This window comes from Tursiops truncatus, chromosome 3, assembly GCF_011762595.2.
Source record: "Tursiops truncatus isolate mTurTru1 chromosome 3, mTurTru1.mat.Y, whole genome shotgun sequence".
Lineage (NCBI taxonomy): Eukaryota > Metazoa > Chordata > Mammalia > Artiodactyla > Delphinidae > Tursiops > Tursiops truncatus.
The window spans coordinates 117,781,196-117,808,016 of NC_047036.1; the positions used below are offsets into that span (position 1 = coordinate 117,781,196).

General features: G+C 50.0%; 1 protein-coding gene across 20 annotated transcripts in view; it reads left to right on the plus strand.

Annotated features, from left to right (window-relative positions):
• Positions 1-26,821, plus strand: part of LOC101336507 (protocadherin gamma-C4) — a 171,868-nt gene that overhangs the window by 135,344 nt on the left and 9,703 nt on the right. For 15 of the 20 annotated variants that reach the window (XM_073802615.1, XM_073802613.1, XM_033853316.2 and 12 more), the window contains exons 2-3: positions 19,176-19,234; positions 26,588-26,676. In XM_073802615.1, the coding sequence (XP_073658716.1) occupies positions 19,176-19,234; positions 26,588-26,676 (148 nt within the window). The other 5 variants (XM_033853306.2, XM_033853321.2, XM_033853297.2 and 2 more) reach the window with 5 other exon arrangements.

The following is a 26,821-nucleotide window of genomic DNA, read 5'->3' on the forward strand; positions in this document are numbered from 1 at the left end:
TACTGTAAACAATGGATCCAAGGAGGGTTCTGCTGGCTTATGAAGAGGTCTTAGGAAAACTATGGGCCTTATTGTTAAAGGGAAAACTACTTCAGCTTTTAAAAGCTAGTTTTTGAAAACCAGAATGTCAATTAAGTGATGGTGAATAGGGAAAAAAATGATTGATAAATTGGTATATCTGAAAAACCTACTAGATCAGTGCTTCTCAAACTTTACATTCAAATCACCCTGGCTTTTTGTTAAAATGCAAATTCTGATTCAGTAGGTCTGGAGTGGGGCATTTCTGCATTTCTAACAGCTCCCAGGTGATGCCCATGCCATTGGTCCTTGGCTCACACTGAGTAGCAAGTGGCTGGGCTACTATATATGTTCTAAATTCTATATTCTAATTTTCTAATACTTATCAGCCTTCTTGGTGGTATGGACAGTTGTCAAATTTGAGTATTTAAAACTGGAGGTTTTAAGAGAGAAAGTATTGAGGACATAGAGAGACAGGTCAAATACGGCTTTTCATCTCTTCAATAAATATCCTATATATACTTCCTATATACCTATCTAACCTCTCTGCCTACCACCCTTTCTCAGGGTTCAGTTAAAATTCAGAAAGGACTATATGCAACCAAAGTGGTGTCCAAGATAAGCGTACAGAAATAGTATGAGGTTCTTTACATCTAGTATCTAATGGGGTGATGTGCATCATTAATTAAGACTTACTATGTGCCAGGATTTTATCTGCCTTATTCATTTAATAAGATAGGAACTCAGGAACCCTTAGAGGGTAGTTTCCTGTCTAAGGATGTACAACTCAGTTCTAACTTATATCATAGCTGACTCTCTTATTCATTATCCTAATCATTACTATTTTGTTTGACTACAATCCTAAATGCAGAAAACTTCAGGCTCTTTATTCTGTGGCTAAAGGCTTTGTATTTCTGATATCCCAATCATTTTATAAAGGCCCCAGGTGGTAAATAAAACCTGGTCTTTTTTCTTTTTCTTTTACGTTTTTTTTTGGGGGTGGGGAAGAGGAGTGAAGAGGGGGTATTATCCTTTATTAGCAATGCAACTTCTCTTTGTGGTATGCCATATGATCTTGAGAAACAAATTGATCAAGTAAAGGGAAACTTTAGAGATGCTCTCTGATTGAGGTTATGCTTGTTGGGACAAACAGCATAGAAATTTCACATTGCTCCCTGGTTGTTAAGAAATAAGAGCTAAGCAACAACATCCAATTTAAAAAGAAATCTGAATTGTACTTTTAAATTTCATAAAACAAAGTGAAACCAAACAGCTGGTAGCTCCTGTAGATTTTCTCTACTGAGGAAGTGACCCGTAGTTCTACAGTCTCAGTTGGTAAAGATACAACTGAAATTATCAACACCTCCACAGAAATGCTAAATGCCTCGCCACAATATGGTCCAGCTAGGTAAGTTGTACCTAGTCCTCCAACAAACCAGATAACGTTGTGTCGTTTTCGGTTTGGTTTGAACCCCCTTTTGGGGGGTTGAAGTGTTAAAGTCAGCGGTTGAGGTGTTTAATAGGCCCTAGTTCGGCTTGAAGACTCGCAGAAAGGCCATCTCCATCACCCTGCAGTTAGCTTTACAGCTAAGGTGTGTTTCCGATGCGCGGATACTGCCAAGGAGCTCTGGCTGTAAACTCTGGAAGGAAGCCAAAGGAAAGAAGCTCCTGGCGCTAGCGCTGGTCCCGCTCAGTGAGCCGGGCGCTGGCGCATTTTTCGTGCAGTTATTGGCTGGGACTCTGCGTGCCGCTGTCGGCCAATGAAGAAGCTGGAGATCTGGCCCCGGCCCGTCCCCTCTTGGCGCCGCGGGATGAGGCAGAGACTGAATAGCCGGCGAGCAAATCAACGGCATCCAGAAAGCCATGTCCGACTCGGAGCCCAGCGCCCGAGCGTTAACCCGCTGAAAGTTTCTCAGGAAAGAAGCCGGGCCAATCTGGACCCCGCTAAGAGGAACTGTCTTTGAGTGAGATGGTCCCAGAGGCCTGGAGAAGTGGACTGGTAAGCACTGGGAGTGTGGTGGGAGTTTTGCTTCTTCTTGGTGCCTTGCATAAGGCTTCCGCCGCCGTCATTCGCTATGAGATCCTGGAGGAAAGAGAGAAGGGTTTCGCGGTGGGAAACGTGGTTAGGGACCTTGGCTTGGATCTCGGCAGCCTGTCAGCCCGCAGGCTCCGGGTGGTGTCCGGAGCTAGCCGAAGATTCTTTGAGGTGAACTGGGAGACGGGAGAGATGTTCGTGAACGACCGCCTGGATCGAGAGGAGCTATGTGGGACGCTGCCCTCCTGCACCATAACTCTGGAGTTGGTAGTGGAGAGGCCGCTAGAGCTGTTCAGCGCGGAAGTGGTGATCCAGGATATCAACGACAACAATCCCTCTTTTCCTACCCGGGAAATGAAATTGGAGATTAGCGAGGCTGTGGCGCCGGGGACGCGCTTTCCGCTCGAGAGCGCGCACGATCCAGATGTGGGAAGCAACTCTTTACAAACCTATGAGCTGAGCCGAAATGAGTACTTTGCGCTTCGCGTGCAGACGCGGGAAGATAGCACCAAGTACGCGGAGCTGGTGCTGGAGCGCGCCCTGGACCGGGAGCGAGAACCAAATCTCCAGCTGGTGCTGACAGCGTTGGACGGAGGAACTCCGGCTCGCTCGGCCAGCCTTCCTATTCGAATCGTCGTGCTGGACGCGAATGACAATGCGCCCACCTTCAACCAGTCCTTGTACCGGGCGCGCGTCCTGGAGGATGCACCCCCCGGCACTCGCGTCGTGCAAGTCCATGCAACGGATCTGGATGAAGGCCCCAACGGCGAAATCATTTACTCCTTCGGCAGCCACAACCGCGCTGGCGTGCGGGAACTATTCTCCTTAGACCTTGTAACTGGGGTGCTGACCGTCAAGGGTCGACTGGACTTCGAAGACGCCAAACTCCATGAGATTTACATACAGGCCAAAGACAAGGGCGCCAGTCCTGAGGGAGCACATTGTAAAGTTTTGGTAGAGGTTGTGGATGTAAATGACAATGCCCCGGAGATCACAGTCACCTCCGTGTACAGCCCAGTCCCTGAGGATGCACCCCTAGGAACTGTCATTGCTTTGCTCAGTGTTACCGATCTGGATGCTGGGGAGAACGGGCTGGTGACTTGCGAGGTTCCACCAGGTCTCCCTTTTAGCCTTACATCTTCCCTCAAGAATTACTTTACTTTGAAAACCAGCGCAGCCCTGGATCGGGAGACTGTGCCAGAATACAACCTCAGCATCACGGCTCGAGACGCGGGAACCCCTCCCCTCTCAGCCCTCACGACAGTGCAGGTGCAAGTGTCCGACATCAACGACAACCCTCCACAATCTTCCCAGTCTTCCTACGATGTTTACGTTGAGGAAAATAACCTCCCCGGTGTTCCAATACTAAACCTAAGTGTCTGGGACCCTGACGCCCCGCAGAATGCTCGCCTTTCCTTCTTCCTCCTGGAGCAAGGAGCTGAAATAGGGCTAGTGGGTCGCTATTTCACGATAAATCGTGACAGTGGCGTCGTGTCATCCTTAGTGCCCCTGGACCATGAGGATCGGCGGGCGTTCGAATTAACAGCTCATATCAGCGATGGGGGCACTCCTGTCCTGGCCACCAATATCAGCGTGAACATATTTGTCACTGATCGCAATGACAATGCCCCCCAGGTCCTATACCCCCGGCCTGGCCAGAGCTCGGTGGAGATGCTGCCTCGAGGTACGTCTGCAGGCCACGTGGTCACGCGTGTGGTAGGCTGGGACCCGGATTCAGGGCACAACGCCTGGCTCTCCTACAGCCTCTTGGGAGCCCCCAACCAGAGCCTTTTTGCTGTGGGACTTCACACGGGTCAAGTCAGCACTGCCCGCCCAGTCCAGGATACAGATTCGCCCAGGCAGACTCTCACGGTCTTGATCAAAGACAATGGGGAGCCGTCGCTGTCCACCACCGCGACCCTGACTGTGTCAGTAATCGAGGAATCTCCTGAAGCCCGAGCTGAGTTCCCCTCCGGCTCTGCCCCCAGGGAGCAGAATAAAAATCTCACCTTTTATCTACTTCTCTCTTTAATCCTGGTCTCCGTGGGGTTCGCAGTCACAGTATTGGGAGTGATCGTATTCAAAGTTTACAAATGGAAGCAGTCCAGGGACCTATACCGAGCTCCCGTGAGCTCCCTGTACCGAACACCAGGGCCTTCTCTGCACGCGGACGCCGTGCGGGGAGGCCTGTTGCCTCCACACCTTTACCATCAGGTGTACCTCACCACTGACTCGAGACGCAGCGACCCGCTGCTGAAGAAACCAGGTGCCGCCAGCCCACTGGCCAGCCGCCAGAACACTCTGCGGAGCCTCGATCCAGTGTTCTATAGGCAAGTGTTGGGTGCAGAGAGCTCCCCTCCCGGACAGGTAAGGGTTAGCAAGTCATCCTGGAATGATATTAATGCTTTTCGATTCCTGCATCAGTTTCAGGAAAGTATGTAGCCACCTTTATTTTCTGTGATCAAGATGTTTTCCTAATGATGCGTCCGCATTTTCACTTGGCCTTTCCCAGATCAAACGTTGTGCCTTTGGGGGAGGGGGATGGCCCAGCTAGAGTGTGGTTTGTGGTCCCACACAGTGTGGAGTTAATTGACTTATCTGTGGACACAATTCACACCCTCAGTACTCACTTGCCATAGCAACTAACCAATCCTGCTAAAGGGCTATTAAGCTATAACTCACCGTCTCAGCACTCAAGAGCTTAGCTTGGTGTCATTTGCATTGAGTACAAGCTAGTGAATACCTCTAACCAGTGGCAGCTGCTAGGAATATAAAAACTACCTCATCTGTCCAGCTTTCAAATGATTGCCACATCTGCATTAAAGCTAATGGTTTGCTGATAATTTTCCTTTGACTACACAGATCCTGTACCTCATTCTCAGATGACTTTCTATGAAAGAAATAAAATTCTAGGGTCCTTTTAATTTTATTTCAAGCACAGTGCTGAAATTATGTGGACATTACTCACAAAAATTTTTTGTTATGGTAATACATGTGCATTATAGAAAATTTGGCAAATATGTAAAAGTATAAGAAAAAATTAAAACTAATTATATTCTCCAAATCCAAAGGTAACCACCATTCATTATAAAAGTAAAAGTAATCATTTATTTCGAAGATAAATCCAGACAATCTGGAAGAACGTAAAGTACAAAATGAAAGTTCTTCTTGCCCAAAGTGTCATTTCCTATCCTTTCATCATTTTTCTTGGGTATACACATAGTGTGAAAGGTAGGTAAATTCATATCCTGAGAAAAAGATAAAGCTTTCATTTATTCAGGATGGTGTGCAGGTCTTTGTTTTGGAGTGAAATTAAACACACTTCCATTTGTGGGAGAACAACTGTTACTTTGTTACTAATAAGTGTATTATTGCTATCAAGCCTTGGGTTTGGCAGTTAGACACTTACCATCTATGAGTCCGTGGCCAAGTTAATCTCTTTTCTAGACCCTTTTTCATATGCAAAAAGGGAGTGACAAGGGTTTTATAACATTAGTTCATGATATAATATATGCACAGTGCCTAGAATATCAAAGGTGTTAAAAAAAATTCTTAGCTGTGACTAATATTTTTTTATTAGTTCTTAACCCACTCCAAATCTTAATTAAACACACTTTAGAAATTGAACAAACCTGGAGACAGTCAAAGATGACAAAGTAGAGGCATAGATGGAAAGGCTAAGGAAGGATGAAAGCCAGAGAGAAGCAGCTGCTGCTTTTCTGGTCAGACCGGAAAACAACTGGCATTTTCCCATGGACAATGTTCTCAAACTTGGTTGCACACCAGAATTACCTAGGGACCTTTTAAAAATTCTGAAGCCCAGGCCACATCCCAGATGGACTAAAGCATAATCTCTTGAGATGGGACACAGGCATCAGTAGTTTTTGAAGGTCCCCAAGTGATCTCAATGTGAAGACGATTTTGCAAAGCATTGCCCTAGGACCTGCCAGTCTATCAATTAGCATGTTTTTGAAGCAAAGTGTTATTCTGGTGTTCACAGAACCAGCAGCCAGCCTTATTGGGCCAAACTGAACTTTAAAGAATTCTGTGATGTTATTTCCCAACCTTAAAATATTATATAGAATAGCTCTAGGAGAGCACTGTAAGGAAGACATAAGATATTTCAGTCATCTGAAGAAAAAATCTTCCTCAGCGACTGGCACCTGGGCAACTATTTCTTTAAAAATCTAGAGCTAGGCAATGGATTTCTAGCCTAGAAATCCATTCTTTTGGGAATGGATTTCTTTTGGGAATGAAAATTTTTTTCTATAACTATACTATGGTGATGGTTGCATCATTTTAGTATATGTGAATATACTAAAAACCATTCAATTGTACATTTTAAAGGGATGAATCATATGGTGTAATGGATGAATTATATATAATAATATATACTTATATATATATATATATATAAGTATATATTATTTATATAGCTCAATAAAGGTGTTTTAAAAATCTAGAGAGGGGAGAATCACATACCTGGCATAAAAAGGTCAAGTCTAGGATGTGTAGGATTTAGGCTTTATGATCTTCCAGTTCTAGTAATATAGATTGTATGCCTGTTTGTTTTGCTGTGAACTTGCAAATAAAAGGGATTGAGACCTATAAGAGGTCTAGTTCTTTGATATTAAAGGCATCAGTAAAGGACGAGTTTATGGTTACAGGGATGACAAACTGGTAGAAAAATGATTTAAGATGTTATAGAAAGAGGGGCTTCCCTGGTGGCGCAGTGGTTAAGAATCCGCCTGCCAATGCAGGGGACATGAGTTCAAGCACTGGTCCAGGAAGATCCCACGTGCCGTGGAGCAGCTAAGCCCGTGCGCCACAACTACTGAGCCTGCGCTCTAGAGCCCATGTGCCACAACTGCCGAAGCCGGTGTGCCTAGAGCCTGTGCTCTGCAACAAGAGAAGCCACTGCAATGAGAAGCCCGCACACCGCAATGAAGAGTAGCCCCCGCTCGCCGCAACTAGAGAAAGCCCGTGCGCAGCAACAAAGACCCAGTGCAGCCAAAAATAAAATAAATACATTTAAAAAAAGAAAGATGTTAAAAAAAAAAAGAAAGATGTTATAGAAAGGCTTTATTTCTTTCTAGAGAGACCAGAGGTGGCAGTGGGGAGATCCTAGTACTGCAGTTACTAGTTGAGCTTTACACAAGTCTCCTAACCTTTCTGATCTTCAGTGTTTTCATCTATAAAATCTTCCAAAATTGTGTAAGAGTGAAAAGTAATGCATATAAAATGTATACTCAATATAAAGTACTCATATAAAGTACAAGTATTCAGTAGATATTTGTTGAACTAATAATTAGTGATATTATCATTCCACCATTTATTGAACATCCCTATGTACCAGACACTTTAAAAGATAAAAAGACACAGTCCCTGCCGCTATGGTACGCAGGGTACTGTAGGAGACAGACACGCACACACACCCACAAAAACGATAATGGAGATCTGTATAATACAAGAAGCAATGGGAGCAAAGGAAAAGAAACACCTAAGCCTGGGGAAACCAGGGAGACTTCATAGAGGTGATGATGCTTGATCTGAGAACAAAAGGTTGAGTAGTAGTTTGTCAAATAATAAAGGGGAAAAGGGGGTAGAGAGGGACCCTGGCAGGAGATTGCATGCAGAAGGATTATGATTTTTCATTATTGCTGAACCTTAAAGTGTGTTTGTAAAACAATCTTTGCAGGAGATAAAGTGAAGCAATTAGGCAGGAGTTAAATCTTGAGTTACCTTTATGCCATGCCAAGGAGTTTTTATTTTATTCTATATCCATGATAGTTATTGCAGAATTTTGAAGAGACATAAATGTGATGTCATCAGGGTTTTTTGTTTGTTTTGGAGAGATTATTCTGGCAGCCACAAATGAAATGGATTGGGGATATTGGGACTGTAGACAAAAAAAAAAAAATCAGAAGGCTATTATAGTATTTGAGAAGATTGATAAATGCTTGAACCAGCACAGTGACAGTATAGATGGAGGTAACTGTAGTGAAATTATCAGCACTCATTCATTGTCATGATAAAGGGAATGAGGGAGAGGAATGAGTCAAGGATGACCCTCCTTACTCCTCTCCATTGTGACTGATCCAGCTTGGGTGGCTAATGGTGTCATTCCACTGAGATAGTGAATCCTGGCATAACCACCTGATGGGTCAGATTGATTGACATCTCCGTCATTCCCATGGGAGGAGGTTTAGGTGTTTGGGAGTAAAAGAACACAGAAAGCAGACACCTCCCTTTGAGAGCAGAGTGTTGGTTGCTGGCCTCACCATCAAAAGGATATTCTTGAGGATCAGGGGCTTGGGAAAACACCTGGGGAGGATAACCTCAGGTTTTGCCACTGGTTTTGGTAGCCTAGGTGAGGATTCAGATGAATTAAAAAAATCTCATGTCCAAATCAGGCTGGATTTTTCTCTTTGTGCTCTGGTGTGTTTGCGACTTGAACTACAGTTTGCAGGTAACTACAGTGTGAATTGAATGATGTTTCTGCATTTGTGCAAGGTGGTAGCCAGGCTCCAGGGAGGGTCTGGATCAGGGTAGGGGTGGGGTGAGATCAAGTCTCCCTTGCCAAAAGGCCCCCTAGGGCTAAGTGAAAAACTTGCTCTTTTGAAACAGTCACTGTTGGTAATTAACAACATATCAAGCATACAGTGGTGTCAAATAAAGGAGATTTGTAGGCACTGTGCTTTTGGTAGCAGATCTCAATCATTCACGGAAGCTATTAAATCTGTGAACATTAGCATTCTGCCAGGAAGTGAGATGTAGTCCTTAGCGTCTCCCAGGCAAACTGATTCTTTACTGATTTGGAACATCTCTCTCTCCCGGTTTCCTCCCCCCGCCTTCACCTCCTTCCATACTGTCCTTGAAATCGATGAATGGCAATTTAGTGTACCACCAGTGGGTATCTGAATAAGAGAGGTTTGGTTTCTGCTGCGCCTTCTGTTACAACAAAAATGTGTACTGCATAAATTTAATAGGCTACCTTAATGTGTAAGCCTCTTCTGCAAAGAGATGGATATATTTCTGAATAATCTGCAGAGGGGCAGAGTTTTTAGTATAAGGCAGTGCTTCTAAGTAGCTGTTGCTCTAATACAATCAGACCGAGGCAGAAGCTACTCATTTAGAATATTGGTGGATGACAACATTGGCTTGAACAAAGTGACCAGTCTCAAATGGCTACTCACTCTCTGGGCTGCAGGTTGCTAGGGCTCAGGCTGTCGCTGTTTTCCCCCACCGAAAAGGGGCGGGGTGGTGTGGGCTGGGAATTGGTGTGTTAGAAAAAAAAAAAACCGTGTATGTTGTCTGCCTCTCCATAGAGGTAATAACCCGTGAGGGGGGGAGGAAATGCTGTTGAACAGGAGGAAGGCAAAAAGATAGGTGGGTTGTTTTTTGTTTTTTCTTTCCTTTTTCCAATGCTGCGACGCATTTACCCTGCTGCTATTGGGACGTTCTCTGCTTAGCCTATTGGCCGAGCCCAGGAGCCTCTGTCTGCCAATCGGGTGGAGGAAGGCAGACAAATCTACCCCGCCACCAGCAAAAAAAACGGCGCGTAACCCTTGCGGCGCCGGCCCAGCCGCGCCAGAGCTGGCGCGGGGAAAGGGAGGTAGGTGTCTCCAGCTGCTGTGGCCGTTCGGGGCGGGTCGGATTCTTCGGCTTCTCAGGACCAGATAGAGAACTAGTGGGCGGCAGCAATGCTCCGCAAGGTGAGAAGCTGGGTAGAAATCTGCCGGGGGACTACCCTTTTGTTCCTTTTTTGCCACCTGGGTTACGTTTGTGGGCAGATCCGATACCCGGTCCCAGAGGAGTCACAGGAAGGGACTTTTGTAGGGAATGTCGCCCAAGATTTCCTGCTGGATGCAGAGAGCTTAGCAGCTCGCAGGCTGCAGGTCGCTGGAGAGGTGAACCAAAGACACTTCCGTGTGGATTTGGACAGCGGTGCCCTGCTCATCAAGAATCCAATCGATCGAGAGGCACTGTGTGGGCTCAGTGCCAGCTGCATCGTGCCCCTGGAGTTTGTAACAGAAGGGCCTTTGGAAATGTACCGAGCAGAGGTAGAAATCGTGGATGTGAATGATCACGCCCCCCGATTTCCTCGGCAGCAGCTGGACTTGGAAATTGGGGAGGCAGCTCCTCCAGGACAGCGTTTCCCCTTGGAAAAGGCTCAGGATGCAGATGTGGGGAGCAACTCCATCAGCAGCTATAGACTAAGCTCCAATGAACACTTTGCACTGGATGTCAAGAAGCGCAGCGACGGCAGCCTGGTCCCAGAGCTGCTCCTGGAGAAGCCTTTGGATCGGGAAAAGCAATCAGACTACCGCCTAGTGCTGACTGCTGTGGATGGAGGGAACCCCCCGAGATCTGGCACAGCGGAGCTCCGGGTGTCAGTGCTGGACGTGAATGACAACGCCCCAGCCTTCCAGCAATCCAGCTACAGGATTAGCGTTTTGGAGAGCGCGCCAGCCGGCATGCTACTCATCCAGCTCAATGCCTCTGACCCAGACCTGGGTCCCAGTGGTAACGTCACCTTTTCTTTCAGTGGTCACACCCCTGATCGTGTGAGAAATCTCTTTAGCCTGCACCCCACTAATGGAAAGCTTACTCTTCAGGGGCCCCTAGACTTTGAGAGCGAGAATTACTATGAATTTGATGTTCGGGCTCGAGATGGGGGTTCTCCAGCCATGGAGCAACATTGCAGCCTTCGGGTGGATCTCCTGGATGTAAATGACAATGCCCCCCACATCACAGTGACCTCAGAGCTTGGGACTCTCCCTGAGAGCGCAGAACCTGGCACCGTGGTGGCGCTCATCAGTGTGCAGGACCCCGACTCAGGTTCAAATGGAGATGTGAGCCTCCGTATTCCTGACCATTTGCCCTTTGCCCTCAAGTCCGCCTTCAAGAACCAGTTCTCCCTGGTGACTGCTGGACCCTTGGACCGAGAGGCCAAATCCAGCTATGATATCATGGTCACTGCTTCTGATGCTGGGAGCCCTCCTCTGAGTACCCACAGGACCATTTTCCTCAATATTTCAGATGTGAATGATAACCCACCCTCTTTCTTTCAGAGGTCACACGAAGTATTTGTTCCAGAGAACAATCGCCCAGGGGACCTGCTTTGCTCCCTTGCAGCCTCTGATCCAGACTCTGGCTTGAATGCCCTTATCTCCTACTCTCTCCTAGAGCCCAGAAATCGAGATGTGTCAGCTTCCTCCTTCATCTCTCTGAACCCCCAGACGGGAGCTGTTCATGCTACTCGATCCTTTGACTATGAGCAAACACAGACACTGCAGTTTGAGGTGCAGGCCCGGGATCGGGGCAACCCACCCCTTAGTAGCACCGTAACAGTTCGTCTATTTGTACTGGACCTCAATGACAATGCGCCAGCTGTGCTCCGCCCTAGAGCCCGACCTGGTTCCTTATGTCCACAAGCACTGCCTCCATCAGTTGGTGCTGGACACCTAGTTACAAAGGTGACCGCTGTGGACTTGGATTCGGGTTACAATGCTTGGGTTTCATATCAGCTCCTGGAGGCCCCAGATCCCAGCCTGTTCGCAGTCTCCCGCTATGCTGGGGAGGTGCGGACGGCTGTTCCCATCCCAGCTGATCTCCCGCCGCAGAAGCTGGTCATTGTGGTAAAGGATAGTGGTAGCCCACCACTCTCTACCTCCGTTACTCTCCTGGTGTCCTTGGAAGAAGACACTCATCCAGTTGTCCCTGATCTTCGAGAATCTTCAGCTCCAAGGGAAGGAGAATCCCGCTTGACCCTGTACTTGGCTGTATCTCTAGTGGCGATTTGCTTTGTCTCCTTTGGCTCATTCGTGGCACTAATCTCGAAGTGCCTGCGTGGGGCTGCCTGTGGAGTGACCTGCTTTCCTGCTGGCACCTGTGCCTGTCTCACCCGATCTCGAAGGAGAGAGGGGCTTCCTCCTTCCAATGGGATCCTCCGAATCCAGCTAGGGTCAGATGATCCTATCAAGTTTGTTGATGTGGGCGGCCACTCTCATGGCTGTACACCCTTGGCTTCTGCACCCACTCGGAGCGATAGCTTCATGATGGTGAAGTCACCCAGTGCACCTATGGCAGGGGAACCTGTTCGCCCAAGTTGCCCACCCTCTGATCTTCTCTATGGGCTAGAGGTGAGACCTTTGCAGGCTCAGCCAATGCTTGAGGGTTGTTCTGAGGCAGGCGTGTGGCTGGGCCATGTCCCAGAGAGTACTGGTCTCTCTGCAAGAGCCTGTAGTGATGTCACCACTGCTGTGAGTGGTAACTATGTGGTGGATGCTATGCTGTAGAAGTGTTTTGTGAATTAACCAGGGAGTTTTCACGGATTAGTACTTGAGGTGGGTTATGCCCTTATCTGAGAGTAAGAATTGAAAGTAAGTGATCAAGAGGCAGGGTATTGTGGAAACACACGACTGGAATGTGGATCATATGGAAGGCTCTTGTGCACAAGGTGCACCTAAACCCCGGTGGCTGCTTTCTCTACTCTTCCTGAATGTGAGGGGGCCGGGGTCTGGAACACTTTAACTCTAGGTTAAGGGGAGCTAATATCTTTGCCCCACAGCATCATCTACTCCCTAATCCACGGTGAAAGGGACTCTCTGCTTGAAACATAGCAGAGAGCAAAAAGAAGAAAGAGCCCAGGGAGTAGAGAGGCATCGAGGTGGAAGCAGGGATCTTTTCGTCCAGGTCTTCAGGACTCCCAATCAAGTCCCCACTGGGATTTGAGCTAGATTCAGTAGATTGGGGCAGGGGAACATTACCTCTTTGGGAGGAAAAGGCAATAAGTGAAATCACTAAATATCTAAACCTGTTTTACTGCTGAGGAATTCATAGAGACAGCCACTATGGGAGTCTTTAAGTAGTTTCTTCTGAATTGATGAAACCATAAAGCCTAGAGGCCATGCCTAGACTCTAGTCATCTTCCTTGGGTGACCTGGATCAGTCCTAGAAATGTTCCTCCTATCACAAGCTGTGATGCCCATTCCATAGCTAAAGTCTGGGATCTCAGAAAAATTGAATCCTTATAGCCATCAGCTGACACTGAGATTCCTCGAAGTACTGCTGGAGAGTCCGAGCAAGACTCTAAAGGGTCCTGACAAATCTTTTCTCTCACCTTGGCAGTGTTTGGTAGGATGGGGTAGGGAGGGGCTAACACATGGGCTTTGCCTCCCTGAGAAGGACAAAATTTTGTTGGTTCAAGCAAGGTAGTGGGAGCTTCTGAAGTCATGCAGGAAGTTGCTGGGACAGAACACTGAGAAGTTCTGTACCACTTTGTCTTCCCTGTTGAGCACCATCTGAGCTGCCAAGGGGGCTGAATCAACCTGCAGCATGAAATGAGTGGGGAGGTAGGAGGCTTCTGTGACACAGATTTGCAGCGCCTGTTCCTAAGGTTTCCAGGACTGAGGAGACTTGATAATTGGTTGGGAGCACAGACTTTTGGGCCAATCAGACTCAGAGCCAAGGTGGGGGATCTGCTCTTCCTGCCCGCCTCTCCTCCCCCAGCTCCCCAGCTCCACTCAGATTCGATTCCCCTCCCCCCCCCAACCCACCCCCGCCATTTGGTGACTAAGAAGAACTGCTGCAGGCAGACAAACCTCGGAGCAGTTTTTTAAGAGGCTGGAAGGAGACATAAGAGATTTCAGCTGCAACATCCCAAGCCCTGGGTCTGCCTTCGAGACAGGACAGCACAGAGTCAGTGTCCAGGAAGGGACTTCTGGGTCATGGGGCCCAAGACACCCCCGCAGCTCGCTGGGAAATGGCAAGTGCTGTGCATGTTGTCCTTGTGCTCCTGGGGCTGGGTGTCTGGGCAGCTTCGTTACTCAGTGGTGGAGGAGTCTGAGCCGGGGACGCTGGTGGGGAACGTTGCTCAGGATCTAGGCTTAAAGCTGACAGATCTGTTGAGCCGCCGGCTGCGGTTGGGCTCTGAGGAGAGTGGGCATTATTTTTCCCTGAGCTTGGTGAGTGGTGCTCTGGCAGTGAATCAGAAAATTGACCGAGAGAGCCTGTGTGGAGCCAGCACCAGCTGCCTGCTGCCACTACAGGTGGTGACCGAACACCCGCTGGAACTAATCCGTGTAGAGGTAGAAATCCTGGATCTCAATGACAACTCTCCTAGCTTTGCCACCCCTGAGCGAGAGATACGCATCTCAGAATCAGCTGCACTTGGGGCACTGTTCCCACTGGATAGTGCCCAGGATCCAGACGTGGGTACCAATACCGTGAGCTTCTATACGCTGAGCCCCAGTAGCCACTTCTCTCTGAATGTGAAGACCCTAAAAGATGGGAAGCTGTTCCCAGAGCTGGTGCTAGAGCAGCAGCTGGACCGTGAAGCCCAGGCAAGCCATCAGCTGGTGCTCACTGCTGTGGATGGGGGTATCCCACCCCGCTCGGGGACCACCCTTATCTCCATCACTGTGCTGGACGTCAATGATAATGCTCCAACCTTCCAGTCCTCAGTTCTACGTGTGGGACTCCCAGAGAATGCGCCCGTGGGTACGCTGCTGCTCCGCCTCAATGCCACTGATCCAGATGAAGGCACCAATGGCCAACTAGACTATTCTTTTGGAGACCATACATCTGAGGCAGTGCGGAATCTCTTTGGCCTAGACCCTAGCAGTGGAGCAATCCGTGTGTTGGGTCCCATAGACTTTGAGGAATCAAGTTTCTATGAAATTCATGCAAGAGCCCGTGACCAAGGACAGCCAGCCATGGAAGGCCACTGTGTGATTCAAGTGGATGTGGGGGATGCGAATGACAACGCCCCAGAGGTACTGTTGGCCTCTTTGGTCAACCCTGTCCTGGAGAGCACACCAGTGGGCATAGTAGTGGGATTATTTAATGTGCGGGACCGAGACTCAGGGAGAAATGGTGAAGTGAGCCTTGATATCTCTTCGGGCCTGCCATTTCAGATTAAGCCTTCTGAGAACCACTACTCACTGCTAACCAGCCAGCCTTTGGACCGTGAGGCCACATCCCACTATATCATTGAGCTGCTGGCCCGCGATGGGGGCTCACCTCCCTTGCACGCCCATCTCACCGTCAGACTCAACATTTCAGATGTGAACGACAATGCACCCTGCTTCACCCAGCAGCTCTACACTGCTTACATCCCAGAAAACCGGCCTCCAGGCTCCCTTCTCTGCACCGTGGCTGCCTCTGATCCCGACGCTGGGGAAAATGCTCGCCTCACCTACTTCATTGTAGGGAATCAGATTCAGGGAGCCCCAGCCTCCTCCTTTGTGTATGTCAACCCTGAGGATGGGCGGGTGTTTGCCCAGCGTACTTTCGACTACGAATTGCTGCAGATGCTGCAGATCGTGGTGGGCGTTCGAGACTCTGGCTCTCCCCCACTGCACGCCAACACATCTCTCCATGTGTTTGTCCTGGACCAGAATGATAATGCCCCAGCCGTGCTGCACCCCAGACCAGGCCGGGATCTCTCAGTCCCCCAGCGTCTCCCTCGCTCTGCCCCTCCTGGCTCCTTCGTCACCAAGGTGACAGCCGTAGATGCTGATGCAGGCCACAACGCCTGGCTCTCCTATTCACTGTTGCCACAGTCCACAGCCCCAGGACTGTTCCTGGTGTCTGCACACACTGGTGAGGTGCGAACAGCCCGGGCCTTACTGGAGGATGACCCTGACACCCAGCAGGTGGTGGTCCTGGTGAGGGACAATGGTGACCCTTCACTCTCCTCTACAGCCACAGTGCTTCTGATTCTGGAGGATAAGGACCCTGAGGAAATGCCCAAATCCAGCGACTTCCTCACACACCCTCCTGAGCATTCAGACCTTACCCTTTATCTCATTGTGGCTCTTGTGGCCGTCAGTCTCTTATCCTTAGTCACCTTCACCTTTCTGTCAGCTAAGTGCCTTCGGGGGCACGCAGACGGGGATGGGGGTGGGGGTGAGTGCTGTGGGCGCCAGGACTCGCCCTCCCGGGAGTTCTATAAGCAGTCCGGCCCCAACCTACAGGTGAGCTCAGACGGCACACTCAAGTACATGGAGGTGACGCTGCGGCCCACAGACTCGCACAGCCATTGCTACAGGACGTGCTTTTCACCAGCCTCGGACGGCAGTGACTTCACTTTTCTAAGGCCCCTCAGCGTCCAGCAGCCCTCAGCGCTGGCACAGGAGCCTGACACCTTCCGGTCCCGCTCTAACACGCTGCGGGAGCGGAGCCAGGTGAGGGGCTCAGCGCGATCCCTGGGGGCGGCAATGGAGAAGCCGCCCAGCCGCATCAGGGACTTTGAACTTGGCATCCGGTCCTCTGGTGCGGGCTCGGCCCGAATGTCGGGACTGTTTGGACGGATTGTGTGGAACCAGAGGTGTGGCCGAGGCAGGGATGGGGCTCTGAGCCCGGGGAGGTGATGGTGATTGTGGTTGAGGGGGAGACAGGAAAGGACCGACCCCACATTCAGAAAAGCCTGCGGTCTGGCGATCATTCTGGCGATTTCCGCCAGGTCCGGGGTCCGGGTGGAGGCGGTCACAGATCCACGCCTGCAGCCAGCCTCCGAGGCTCCGGTGCGGGCACGCTCCACTGGTCCTGAGGTTTCTTCTTAGGTTTCTCCCCACTCCTTTGACCTGTGACCTCGCTGTTATTCCCAACCCTCTTTATTCCCACATCAAACCAACGCGTCTGTGGACAGAGCAGAAGCGCGCCCTCAGGGCCCGCACGAGCCACGCACCGCGCACGGGCTCGCCGCGCCTCACCCGCGCACGCACACGCCCCCTCGCACTTGGCCTTCCGCGTACACCGCCTTTTACTGCCAGCCGCTCGCTGCCAGGTACACTGGCTGTTCCAGCCCGCTCACAGCTTCCCTCCCACCCTGCTGCTCGCCTCAGAGGTACTGACTGAGCGCGCCCGAGTTGTGACCGTCCTACACCTGACGCCTCTGGAGCCGCCTTCCGCCCCCGCCCGGACCTGGACCGGTCGCCTCCTGACGAGCCAGAGTCGCCCGCAGTGTAGCCACTCTGGGCGCTCTAGGCGCGGGGCGGGCAGCACTCTATGACCCGCGGGCTGGCGGATCCCGCCGGGCCCAGGGCTCAGAGCGGAGGCCGGCGGTGCCTCCAGCCCAGAAGCCTAGCTCGGGTCGGCCAGGCTGCCCTGTGGCCCAAGGGACGGTGGGGTCCGGCCTGGGACGAGCGAACAGGCCTCTATAGGACAGGCCGCCTGGGCCCTCTGTGGCACCACCGACCTGTCTTCTGGTGGGAAGTGGGACCCTGGAACACCTGGGCTCTGGACGCTAAGACATAGGCTTTTGGCTCCGTCGTCACCACATGTGCCCAGCGATCTAGGATCAGGGCTTTGGGAGTGACCAAATTATCTGACACTCTGGCAAGTCTTTCTTTCCCTGGTTGTTGGAAAGCCATGGCCTCTCTCTGCCAGAAGCCAGCAGGGTGCTTGCATACATGGGGAAACTATAATGGTAAAAAGCACACATTTCTGTAACTCCAGGAGCTTTTATTCAAAATATGTCCGTACCCCATCCTGCCCCTCGAATCAGAATTATAGTTTGGAACAACACCCCCATGTGATTCTGATAGCTAATTGAGAGAGCCTTACTACAACTTCCTCTTAGAGAACCACAGCGTCTCCTTTGCTCTTCCCCACACTTGTTGGGTAGGTACTAGAATCCTCCCTCTTATAACTGAGTTTCACAGAGCTCAAGTGACTTGCTCAAGTTCACAGGGTAAGTGGTCGAAAAAGATCTAATCTAGGTCTGTCTTAACTCCAGAATTTGTGCTTTCAATCACTTGGTACTTGTAAAACTGGAGAACAGGAGAGAAGGTTTGTGTCTGCTGGCATGAGGCAAAGGGGGGCATTCTTTCCCATTTAGAGCCTAACACGTGAAGAAAAGCCTACCGGGGCTCCTTATTCCTGAGCGTCCCTAATCGAACAAACTTGGACCCGCTGTCCTTATGTAGGTTGTGAGTTGGCCTAGTTCCTGTCCTCCAGTCTGTCATGGTTCCTGCATCTCCATGTAGATTCTGCTGTGTCTAAGAATATAGTAACTGAGAGCTGGACATCCCTGTGCCCTTCCCTATGGCAGCTCCAGAATGGTGCTTGTAACTCCTATTGTACCTGGGATGCTAAGTTTCTGGGTTCTGCTTACATCACTGCCACCTGTGAGACTTAGAGTGAGTTATTTGGCAGCCCTGGGTCTTCCTTCTCCCCAGTGTAATCGGAGGTGCTCACACCTCCCTCTCTGCTCCTGGGAGTGAGTGTGACAATTACTAGAGCACCCCAGAATGGAGAGGAAGTGGCTCTAGAAGTGCTCCATGAGAGTGTGTGATGGGATAATACACCCTCTGCAAAGGCTGGGAGGGTCTTGGAAGTGAAGTGGCTGGCTAGAGTCCCACTCCTTCATCCAGGTGGGAGAGGGCTACAGATCTGCCCCTTGGGAGCCCTGGAGATTGCGTTGGCTCTCCTTGGAGCCTGTGGGAGCTTGATCTCTGCCGGGCTCCATCCCAGCAGTTCTCTCTGTTCCAGACAGAGCTGCCTTGTTCTCTCCTCCTTAGTCAAAGCCATTGTCTGGCACAGAGTTCTGGGGGTGGGAGGTGTCCTGGGGCTTGGATGCCCTGCCATCCAAAGGCCCAGTCTGGCATAACTCCTAAATTAATAATGTATTTAGCTGTGGGAAGGAATCCTTGAGAGCCAGGGGTCTGAAGGGGGTGTCCTTCTGAATGTGTAAAGGCACAACCTGGCATGAAAAGGGTTACCCAGAGCAGCAGCCATCTTGCCGCAGAGGATGCTTTGTTCCCAGCTGAGGAGCTGAATGAAATTCTTTCTAGGGCCGGTGGAATTCTCATGTAAAAACCTCTGCGACTTTTGGGGGCCTTCTCTGCACCCCTCCCCCCGGTTTCACAGAAGATGCTTTCAGCCCTTGAATCTCTGCTCAGAAGTTCTGAGTCTGGGGGCAGGGAGGAAGGGGCCGGTTCCTTAGGAAAGGAATCTGGGTTTGCTCACTGTGGTCAGATAACTGTGATTTTATCTCTTTGTTACCTCAGACCTCTGAGACCTGAGGTGTATTTTGTCTTTGAAAATGAGCCTACCTCGCCCTCATCTTACCCCATTTGGGTACTCAGCCCCTTTCCCTCTGTTTTCTCCACAGCAAGCCCCGCCCAACACGGACTGGCGTTTCTCCCAGGCCCAGAGACCCGGCACCAGCGGGTAGGTGACTGCCTCTCCAGCCCACCCTCTCCTCTGCGACATTTTTCTCAGTGATGACGTGGGAGGAGATGGGGGGAGGGCTCAGCGTTCGCTGCAAATGGCTTCCTCCCTCAGTTCCAGATTTCAGGGAGGTTTTGGTATGTTGGCAGCTGGTACACAAACCCCAGAAGGAAGACGCTCCTACTCTGGCTATTTTGGAAACGCAATTCACACACTCATCCCTTCCCTGCGTCCCACCACACAAACCTTCTCCTGTATCTTGGGGGCTCCGTGGGAGCAAAGGATGGTCACAAAGAGGTCTCTGGGCGGAGAGGAAGGTTTTTATACCTATCCACCGGCTCCATCCTCCCGCTCCAGATTTGGCTGGCCTCCGTCCTGACTGGGGTTCAGGCAGAGGAATCTGGGACAGGAGGAGGAGGGGAGGAGCTGTCAGCAGCCAGAGCCTCCTCCTGAGCCGGCAGGAAAGAGCCGAGGCTGAGGGGAGGGAGGTCAGGCAGCTGGCGGTGGGGCTGGGGACGGAGAGCCTGCAGCCTTCTCTGCCTGCAGGCCCTTTGTCTCTGACACTCTCTCACCGTCCTCGGCTCAGTCTCTACGTTAGTTTGCAATCTCTGCCTCTCCCTCTCTTTCTCGTCTCGATCTCAGTTTCTTTCTTTATTGCTGTATCTCGGTCCTTACCATTTGTGTCTACTTGCACTGATCTGTGCCTCTTGCTGCGCCTGCTATGGCTAGGTGCTCAATAAATGTGGAATCGATGAATAAACGTGACTCCGCCTTAGTCTCAGTCTCTGTTTCTCCTTTTCCCTCTGTCTCTGCTTCCCTGTCTCTGTCCTTGACCTCTCTTCTGTCTCTCCTTCTTTCATCATTTCCTAGTGTCCTGGTGTTCTTCTGTCTCCAGTCTCTTTCTCTCCCTCTCACTGTTTCTCCTTTCTTCTCTGTTCTCGGCCTCTCTGTGTCTCCTTTGTCTTTGTCTCTGTCTCTGTCTCTCTCTGTATATCTCTCTAAGTCTCTTGTCTGTCTCTTTTTGCCTTAATGGGTCTCTTTCTCTGTTGCTCTTTCTTTATCTCTCTCTCTCTCTCTTTTATCCTGTCTTTTACTGTGTGTCTCTCTCTCTGTCTCTCATTTCCTAAAACTTGTGGGCAAGCCAGCACACACATGCCCGCCCCCCAGGCTCTGTCCCTCCCCAGCCCCTCACAGACAGAGTGTTTGATCTCTGCTCTCCACCATACACCCTCCCATCCAGGCTGCCCCAGCTGCTCAGATCAATCTGGTATGAATTCCTGCTAAGACAGGAACTCCCTGGGGCGAGCGGGGCGGGGGTGGGGTGGAGGGGAGGAAGACTTCAGCAAAAGACCTGCAGTTGGTTTGAGGGGAGTGGGGTCAGCTCTGGGCCAGGCCTCCCTGTTAGAAGTCTGGTGACCCTGGGAGCCTGGTGGAGTCCAAGAAGCCCAGGAGACGGAGGGCAGAGCTTGGGCTGCCTTCCCCACCTCCTCTCTGGTTGGACACTTGCTGCCCACATTCCCCAGATGCTGAGCCCTCACTGCCACAAGAACCCGGGACACCCTGGTGTACGGTGGAGACTCCAGCTTCTGGGCATGTGAGTCCTGCCGAGGTCTCAAGGCAGTTAGAGCCTAGCAGGCCCCTAGAAGGCAGCAAACCAGATGGCTTGGACTGCCCTTGCCCCTCCCTTGACCCCAGCTTTCTCCTTTCTCTCTGCTGGTCTTGCCAGCCTTCCCACAGGTTTATCCGTTAGGTCGTTCATGTATTCGTTCGTGTATTTATTCATTCAACAAATATTTATTGAGCATATACTATGAGCCAGGCCCTGTGCTAAACATTGGCCTGTAAGAGTGAACAAGCAGACACGATCCTTGCACTTACAGGCTGCCATGCCAGCAGGGAACACAGAAAATTGACAACAAATCACACTAAAAAAATTTCTAGTTACAAATCATGGCAAGTTCTGGGAGGAGGGTCATGTGAGTGTAATGGGGGAGGAGGATAGAGGAGACCTCCAGGAGGAAGTGCCATTTGAGCTGAGGTGATGAGAAGTACAGGGCAATTCATGCTCCCTTTACCCACCGCCACCCCAGGCCGTATACTGGCCCTGAAGCAGAATTCATTGCTGAACTTGAGAGCCCCACCAATTGACTCCTTTTTTTAAAATAATTTTTATTGGAGTATAGTTGATTTACAATATTATGTTAGTTTCAGGTGCACAGCAAAGTGAATCAGTTACACATATTCACATACCCATTCTTTTTTAGATTCTTTTCCCATATGGGTCATTACACAGTATTGAGTAGAGTTCCCTGTGCTCTACAGCAGGTCCTTATTAGCCGTTGGACTCTTACGTGCCTTCTAGACTGGCTGCCTCAAGTCCCTTTTCATCAAATGAGAGACTTGGTGGCCTAAAGTACATGAGGGAGCTCTTGGGGAGATGGAGGAGAAGGTGCAGTGCTCTCGCTTCCTTAGTTAACTTGAGGGGGATGGAACAAACATTTAAGATTCAGCTGCACAGGGGCCCAGATGAAGTCAAATGTTAGGGGCCCAGTCCAGCAACTATAACTTCCCCCTTTCGTTCATTCAATAAATAGTTAATAAGCACCTACCGTAGGACAGGTAGTATTCTAGGTGTAGGAGATATAAGATAGACATAACTTCTGCCTTAGGGAGTTTACAGTGTGTTGAGGGAGACAGATAGGAACCAAATAATTACTCAAAAAAAATAGTAAGATTACAGCTACCGTAAGTGCTGTGAAGAGCAGTTCCTGGTGGTGAGAGTATAAAATAGGGATTTGACCTGGTCAGGGAGCAGGAGGACATCCAGGAGGAAATGAGGCTGTGGATTAACCAGCTGAAGGAAACAGGGAAGAGCATTCCAGGTGGAGGGAAGAGCATGTGCAAAGGTCCTGTGGTGAGGCCTCTCAGCCTCAGCAGAATGATGCAGGTTTTCTTTGCTGCCATTCTGAGGAGTCAATGGGGGTGAGAAGATGAAGAGGGGAGATTTCTCTTATTCAGTCTAAGCCTGGTTCTGGCTCCCCAGTGCTTCTCTGGCCTACCTTGGCTACTGGGACACCAGGTTCAGAGCAGGACTAGCGTCGAGTTCTTCAGTAAACCTGGTTCAAGTTCAAGCCAGCGCCCTGTCCCATTGCCTAGACAAAAGGAAGTCCCTGCCTGCCAGGTGTTGCTTCTCTCCACCGCTACCCCCTGCTCAGGTCCTCCTTTTGGCTTCTGATCCCAACAGCTGTTGTCTCAAGCCCTGAGCCCAGCAAGCCAGTTCTCCTTTCTCAGGCTGTACCCCAGGCCCCGCCCTGCAGCTGTTCCCAGCCTCTGCCCAGAGGAGGGTCTCCATTTGGCTTTCCCTGGTCCCCACACTGTTCTCCTTGGATGGCTCCACACTGCCATTTCCCCTTCTGTTCCACCTCCCCTGAGAGACACTATCCCTGCTCTCCCTCAGTTTGGGCATTCAACAAACAAATAGCATCTTTTTTTTTTTCTGCTTATAAAATAACCCACGCTCATTATAGAAACATGAGAAATAGAGAAAACAGTTTAAAAGAAAAAGTACTCATAATTTTACAACCCAGCCTCTGGGACTGCCCTCACACACACACGCACACAGCACACTGGAATACAAACTTCTTAGGGCAAGAATCATATCACCTCTTAAATCCTAGGGCCTGTCACAGGCACTGGCACATAGTGGGTACAGGTTGTAGTTCTGCCTGTTGCCAGCTGTGTGATTTTGGGAAAGTCTCTCAACCTCTCTGAGCCCAGTTTCATCTGCTGGGAAATAGGGATAATAACACTAATCTGTAGGTGGTTCTGAGGCTGAAATAGACAATATGTATGTAATTTAGTCAGCCCACTACCCAGAAATAAGAAGTTCTGAGTAAGTGGTTCAAAAAGAAGTCTGTCTCTCTACTCATCTCCTGCCCACGTGCTTGGCCTCTAGCCTTCAATCATTTCCCAAGAATCCTTTCCGCCCAGGCCATCATGGTTCCAGGCCCACCCTTCCACTCACCTTTATTCCCTCAACACCATCACCCACCACCACAGGGCATCCTAACCTGGTGTTCGACCCTGTTGTCTACCCCACAGCCCCAAAGCTCTTCTCCCTGCTGCTCACCCCCCTACCTGATCTCCCACTCTTTCCCCATTAGGCCCTTCACCTCGGCCTGAAGCCACCTGCCTCAGCCCTGCGCCCCCGGGCAGGCCCAGAGAGAGCTCAGTCTGCCTGCAAGTAAGGACTCCTGGATTTTCATGGAGACAGAGGTGGCTGAGGCTCCATCACTGGGCTCCCGTCCTCCCAGAGGTACCCCCAACCCTCAGTCTTCTCATAGGAGCAACCATGACCTTTAAATACTTAAATCTGATCATGACAACCCCCCTTTTATATACTTCAGTGGCTTCCCAGAGCTCTTAGGATGAGACCAAAATCTTTAGTGTACACTCTGCAGCCCCAGGCCCTGACACCACTGCGCCTTATGGCAGCCACACTGGTTTTCTCTCAGTGGTTTGAACTCACCAAGGTCCTCCCAGCCTCAGAGGCTGCGGGGTATTGCTCCCTCTGCTTGGAAAGCTTTCACAACACTACCCTTCTCCTAGTTAGCTTCATTTTACCCCTCAGTTTTTTACTCTGAAATGCTTCAAACCTCTCAAAGTTGAAAGAGTCATATGATGAACATCCAAATACTCTTTTAAACCTAGATTCATCAATTGTTAATATTTTGCACATTTACTTTCTCCTCTCTCTCTGTCTCTCAACATGCACACACACACCTCACACACTTCTTTTCCTGAACCATTTGAGAGTTGCAGACATCATAACATTTGAAACACTTCAGTATCTCTCTCCTGATAACAATAACATTCTCGTACATAACCACAAAAGAATGATCACATTTGAAGAATTTAACATTAATGCAATAATATACAGTCTACTAGCAGATTTTCATAAATGTTCCCCAAATGTCCTTTCAACCTGTATTTTTTTTTCTTTTAACTCCAGAATTCAATCAAGGAACACGAATTGCATTTGCTTGCTACCTCTCTTTCATCTCCTTTAATCTAAAACAGCCTCCTTACCTTTTGGAGGGTTGTTTTTTTTAAGACATAGACATGTTTTAAAGAGTCCAGGCCAGTTGTCTTTCAAAATGTCTCACAGTCTGGATTTGCTGATCATTTTCTCATGGTGAGATCAGCTTACAGAGTCTGATAAGAATACTGCGTGGGGGTCATTGTACACTTTCTGCTGGGAATCATTTCCTGTCAGTTTGTTCCCTGGGTTAAAGTGGTATTCCCAGATCTCTCTGTTACAAAGATATTTTTAAATATTGGTGATTAATAAGTAATCTGTGGGTGATATATGAGACTGTGCAGCAACCTTTCGCTGCTTTTATATTCACTGATGAGCCTTGCCTGAATCGGTTTTTACATCAGCAGTTATACAGTGTTGATTTTCTATCACTCCTCCTACGTTTGTTTGGCTGGCATTCTCCTGCAGATCCCCTGGATAGCCTCTTCAGATTTAAATACCCTGTCCTTTCCTTGAGGAAGCCTGGACTGACTGGCTCCCTAACCCCAACTAGGCAGAACTCTCCTGTACCCCTGCTCTTTGCCTCCATAGCACTTGCTTGTCACAATTACAATTCAATTATTGTGTAATTATTTAATATCAGCCTCTCCATGGAGATCGAGCATGGTGAAGTCAGACTAGTTCAGTCATGTTCACAGCTACAAACCCAGCACCTAGTCCTGTGTCTGGCACACAGTACTTGCTCAATGAATATTGATTGAATAAATGAACCCAGAATCCCAGCTCTTCCCATTCTGTGGAGGGAGAAATGACATTCCTGCTTTCTCCTCCAACCCTAACTCTACATTTGCTGTGACCCCGTAGAGGGGACCACACAGCAGCTGGTCTGAGCCGTAGACTGAGTCCACCTGCCTGGGGATGGGAATTCCAGATCAGGGGAAACCATAAGCAGGGACAGACCTTGGAAAAATTGTAAAACAGCTCTCGACTGTGCTCAGCCACTGTGACAAAATACACACACACACACACACACACACACACACACACTCTCTCTCTCTCTCTCTCTCTCTCTCTCTCTCTCTCTCTCTCTCTCTCTCTCTCTTTCTTGCCTTCAAGGCATTCCCTGCAGCCCCTCCCCTGGTGCCAAACCCTTCTTACCTCATAGTGAGCCTAACTTTCTGGGCAGGGCTTTCCCCATTCATTCAGGCAACAAACATTTATTGAGGAACTTTAGTGTTCCAGATGGTGCAAAGGTCGACTAATAGACGTGTGTGTCAGGCTGCTTCCCCTTCCCCTCAAAAATGGAAATCATTTGATCCCTGAAAATCCCCCCCCAAAGCATGGAAATAGTTACTATGGGAAAAATCCAAGTTGGGCTAGCATCCCTTAGAGTTCTTTTACAGATTAACATTTTTAACAATTAGGAATCACCTCGTGTTTTTCTCAATGTTTAGAGCATCGAAAGCTCTTAACTAGGTGCTTCAGTAGAAAACGGGCACAGTCCTGGTCCCAGAGCTCAAGGAGCTGGGTCTGGGGGTGGAGCGGACAGGTGGGGACAGTGGCAGTCACAGTGGGACTAGAGCCACCGCAGGGCAGACAGTGGGGGTGGGAGCACAGCGGAGGCACCTAACCCAGCCTGGGTGGGCTTAGGGGTCCCCTCTGGCAACCTATTCATGTTACCAAGGCAGAGGTAGGGAACTTGCATTCTAGGGAATGGTGTGCCGCAAGAGAGAGCTTGAGGAATTAGGGAAAGCGCCTCAGAAAAGGTTTCTGATAGAATGTTTGAGAGCGAGGTTGGGGGTGTTCTTATGAAATAGGAGGGGCTGGTCCTTGTGTGCCTGTGGATTTTATCCTGAGGGCTCAGCGAGCCACTGAAGTGATCAGACTTGAGTTTTAGAAACCTCTCTCCGTGTCTCGTGGGGCCCCCAGCCTCTCCCCCGAGGTCCTCTCACCTTTGTCAAGGTCTGGTACATTCTCTCCCGTTTCCCACCCTCACTGTCCTCAGGAGAGGGTCTGCTCCCCCTCACTGTGAGCCACTGCTCCCTCAAGGCGGGCAAGCTTCAGTGCATCCTGCCCTCTCCCTCGAAGGGCCATGGTGTCTGAAACAGTAGAAAGCTGGTTTGGGGGACTGGCAAATGGGGGGCGCGGTCTGGCTTCTGAAGGATTGTATAATATGCCTCCTACCTTGCTGGAAGGGAGCAGGTCTTGGGCATGGGCTGGGGATAGGCACTGGATGTGGGAGCCCTGGGAGAGGACAGGAGGGGCATGAGCTGGTGGCTTGGGAGACCGTGATCACCATCCCATTCTCTCCGCAGATCCCAAAATGGCGATGAAACCGGCACCTGGCCCAACAACCAGTTTGACACAGAGATGCTGCAAGCCATGATCTTGGCCTCCGCCAGTGGTAAGTTGTGCCAGCATGTGTGGGGTGGGAGACCTGGGGTTCTGGGGTGCATCCCACAGCACCGTGCCCTGAGACTGGCTTTCCACCTATGTGGTTCCTCTGGACCTTTCAGCCGATCTGAGGCAGCCCATAATTCCAGGATATA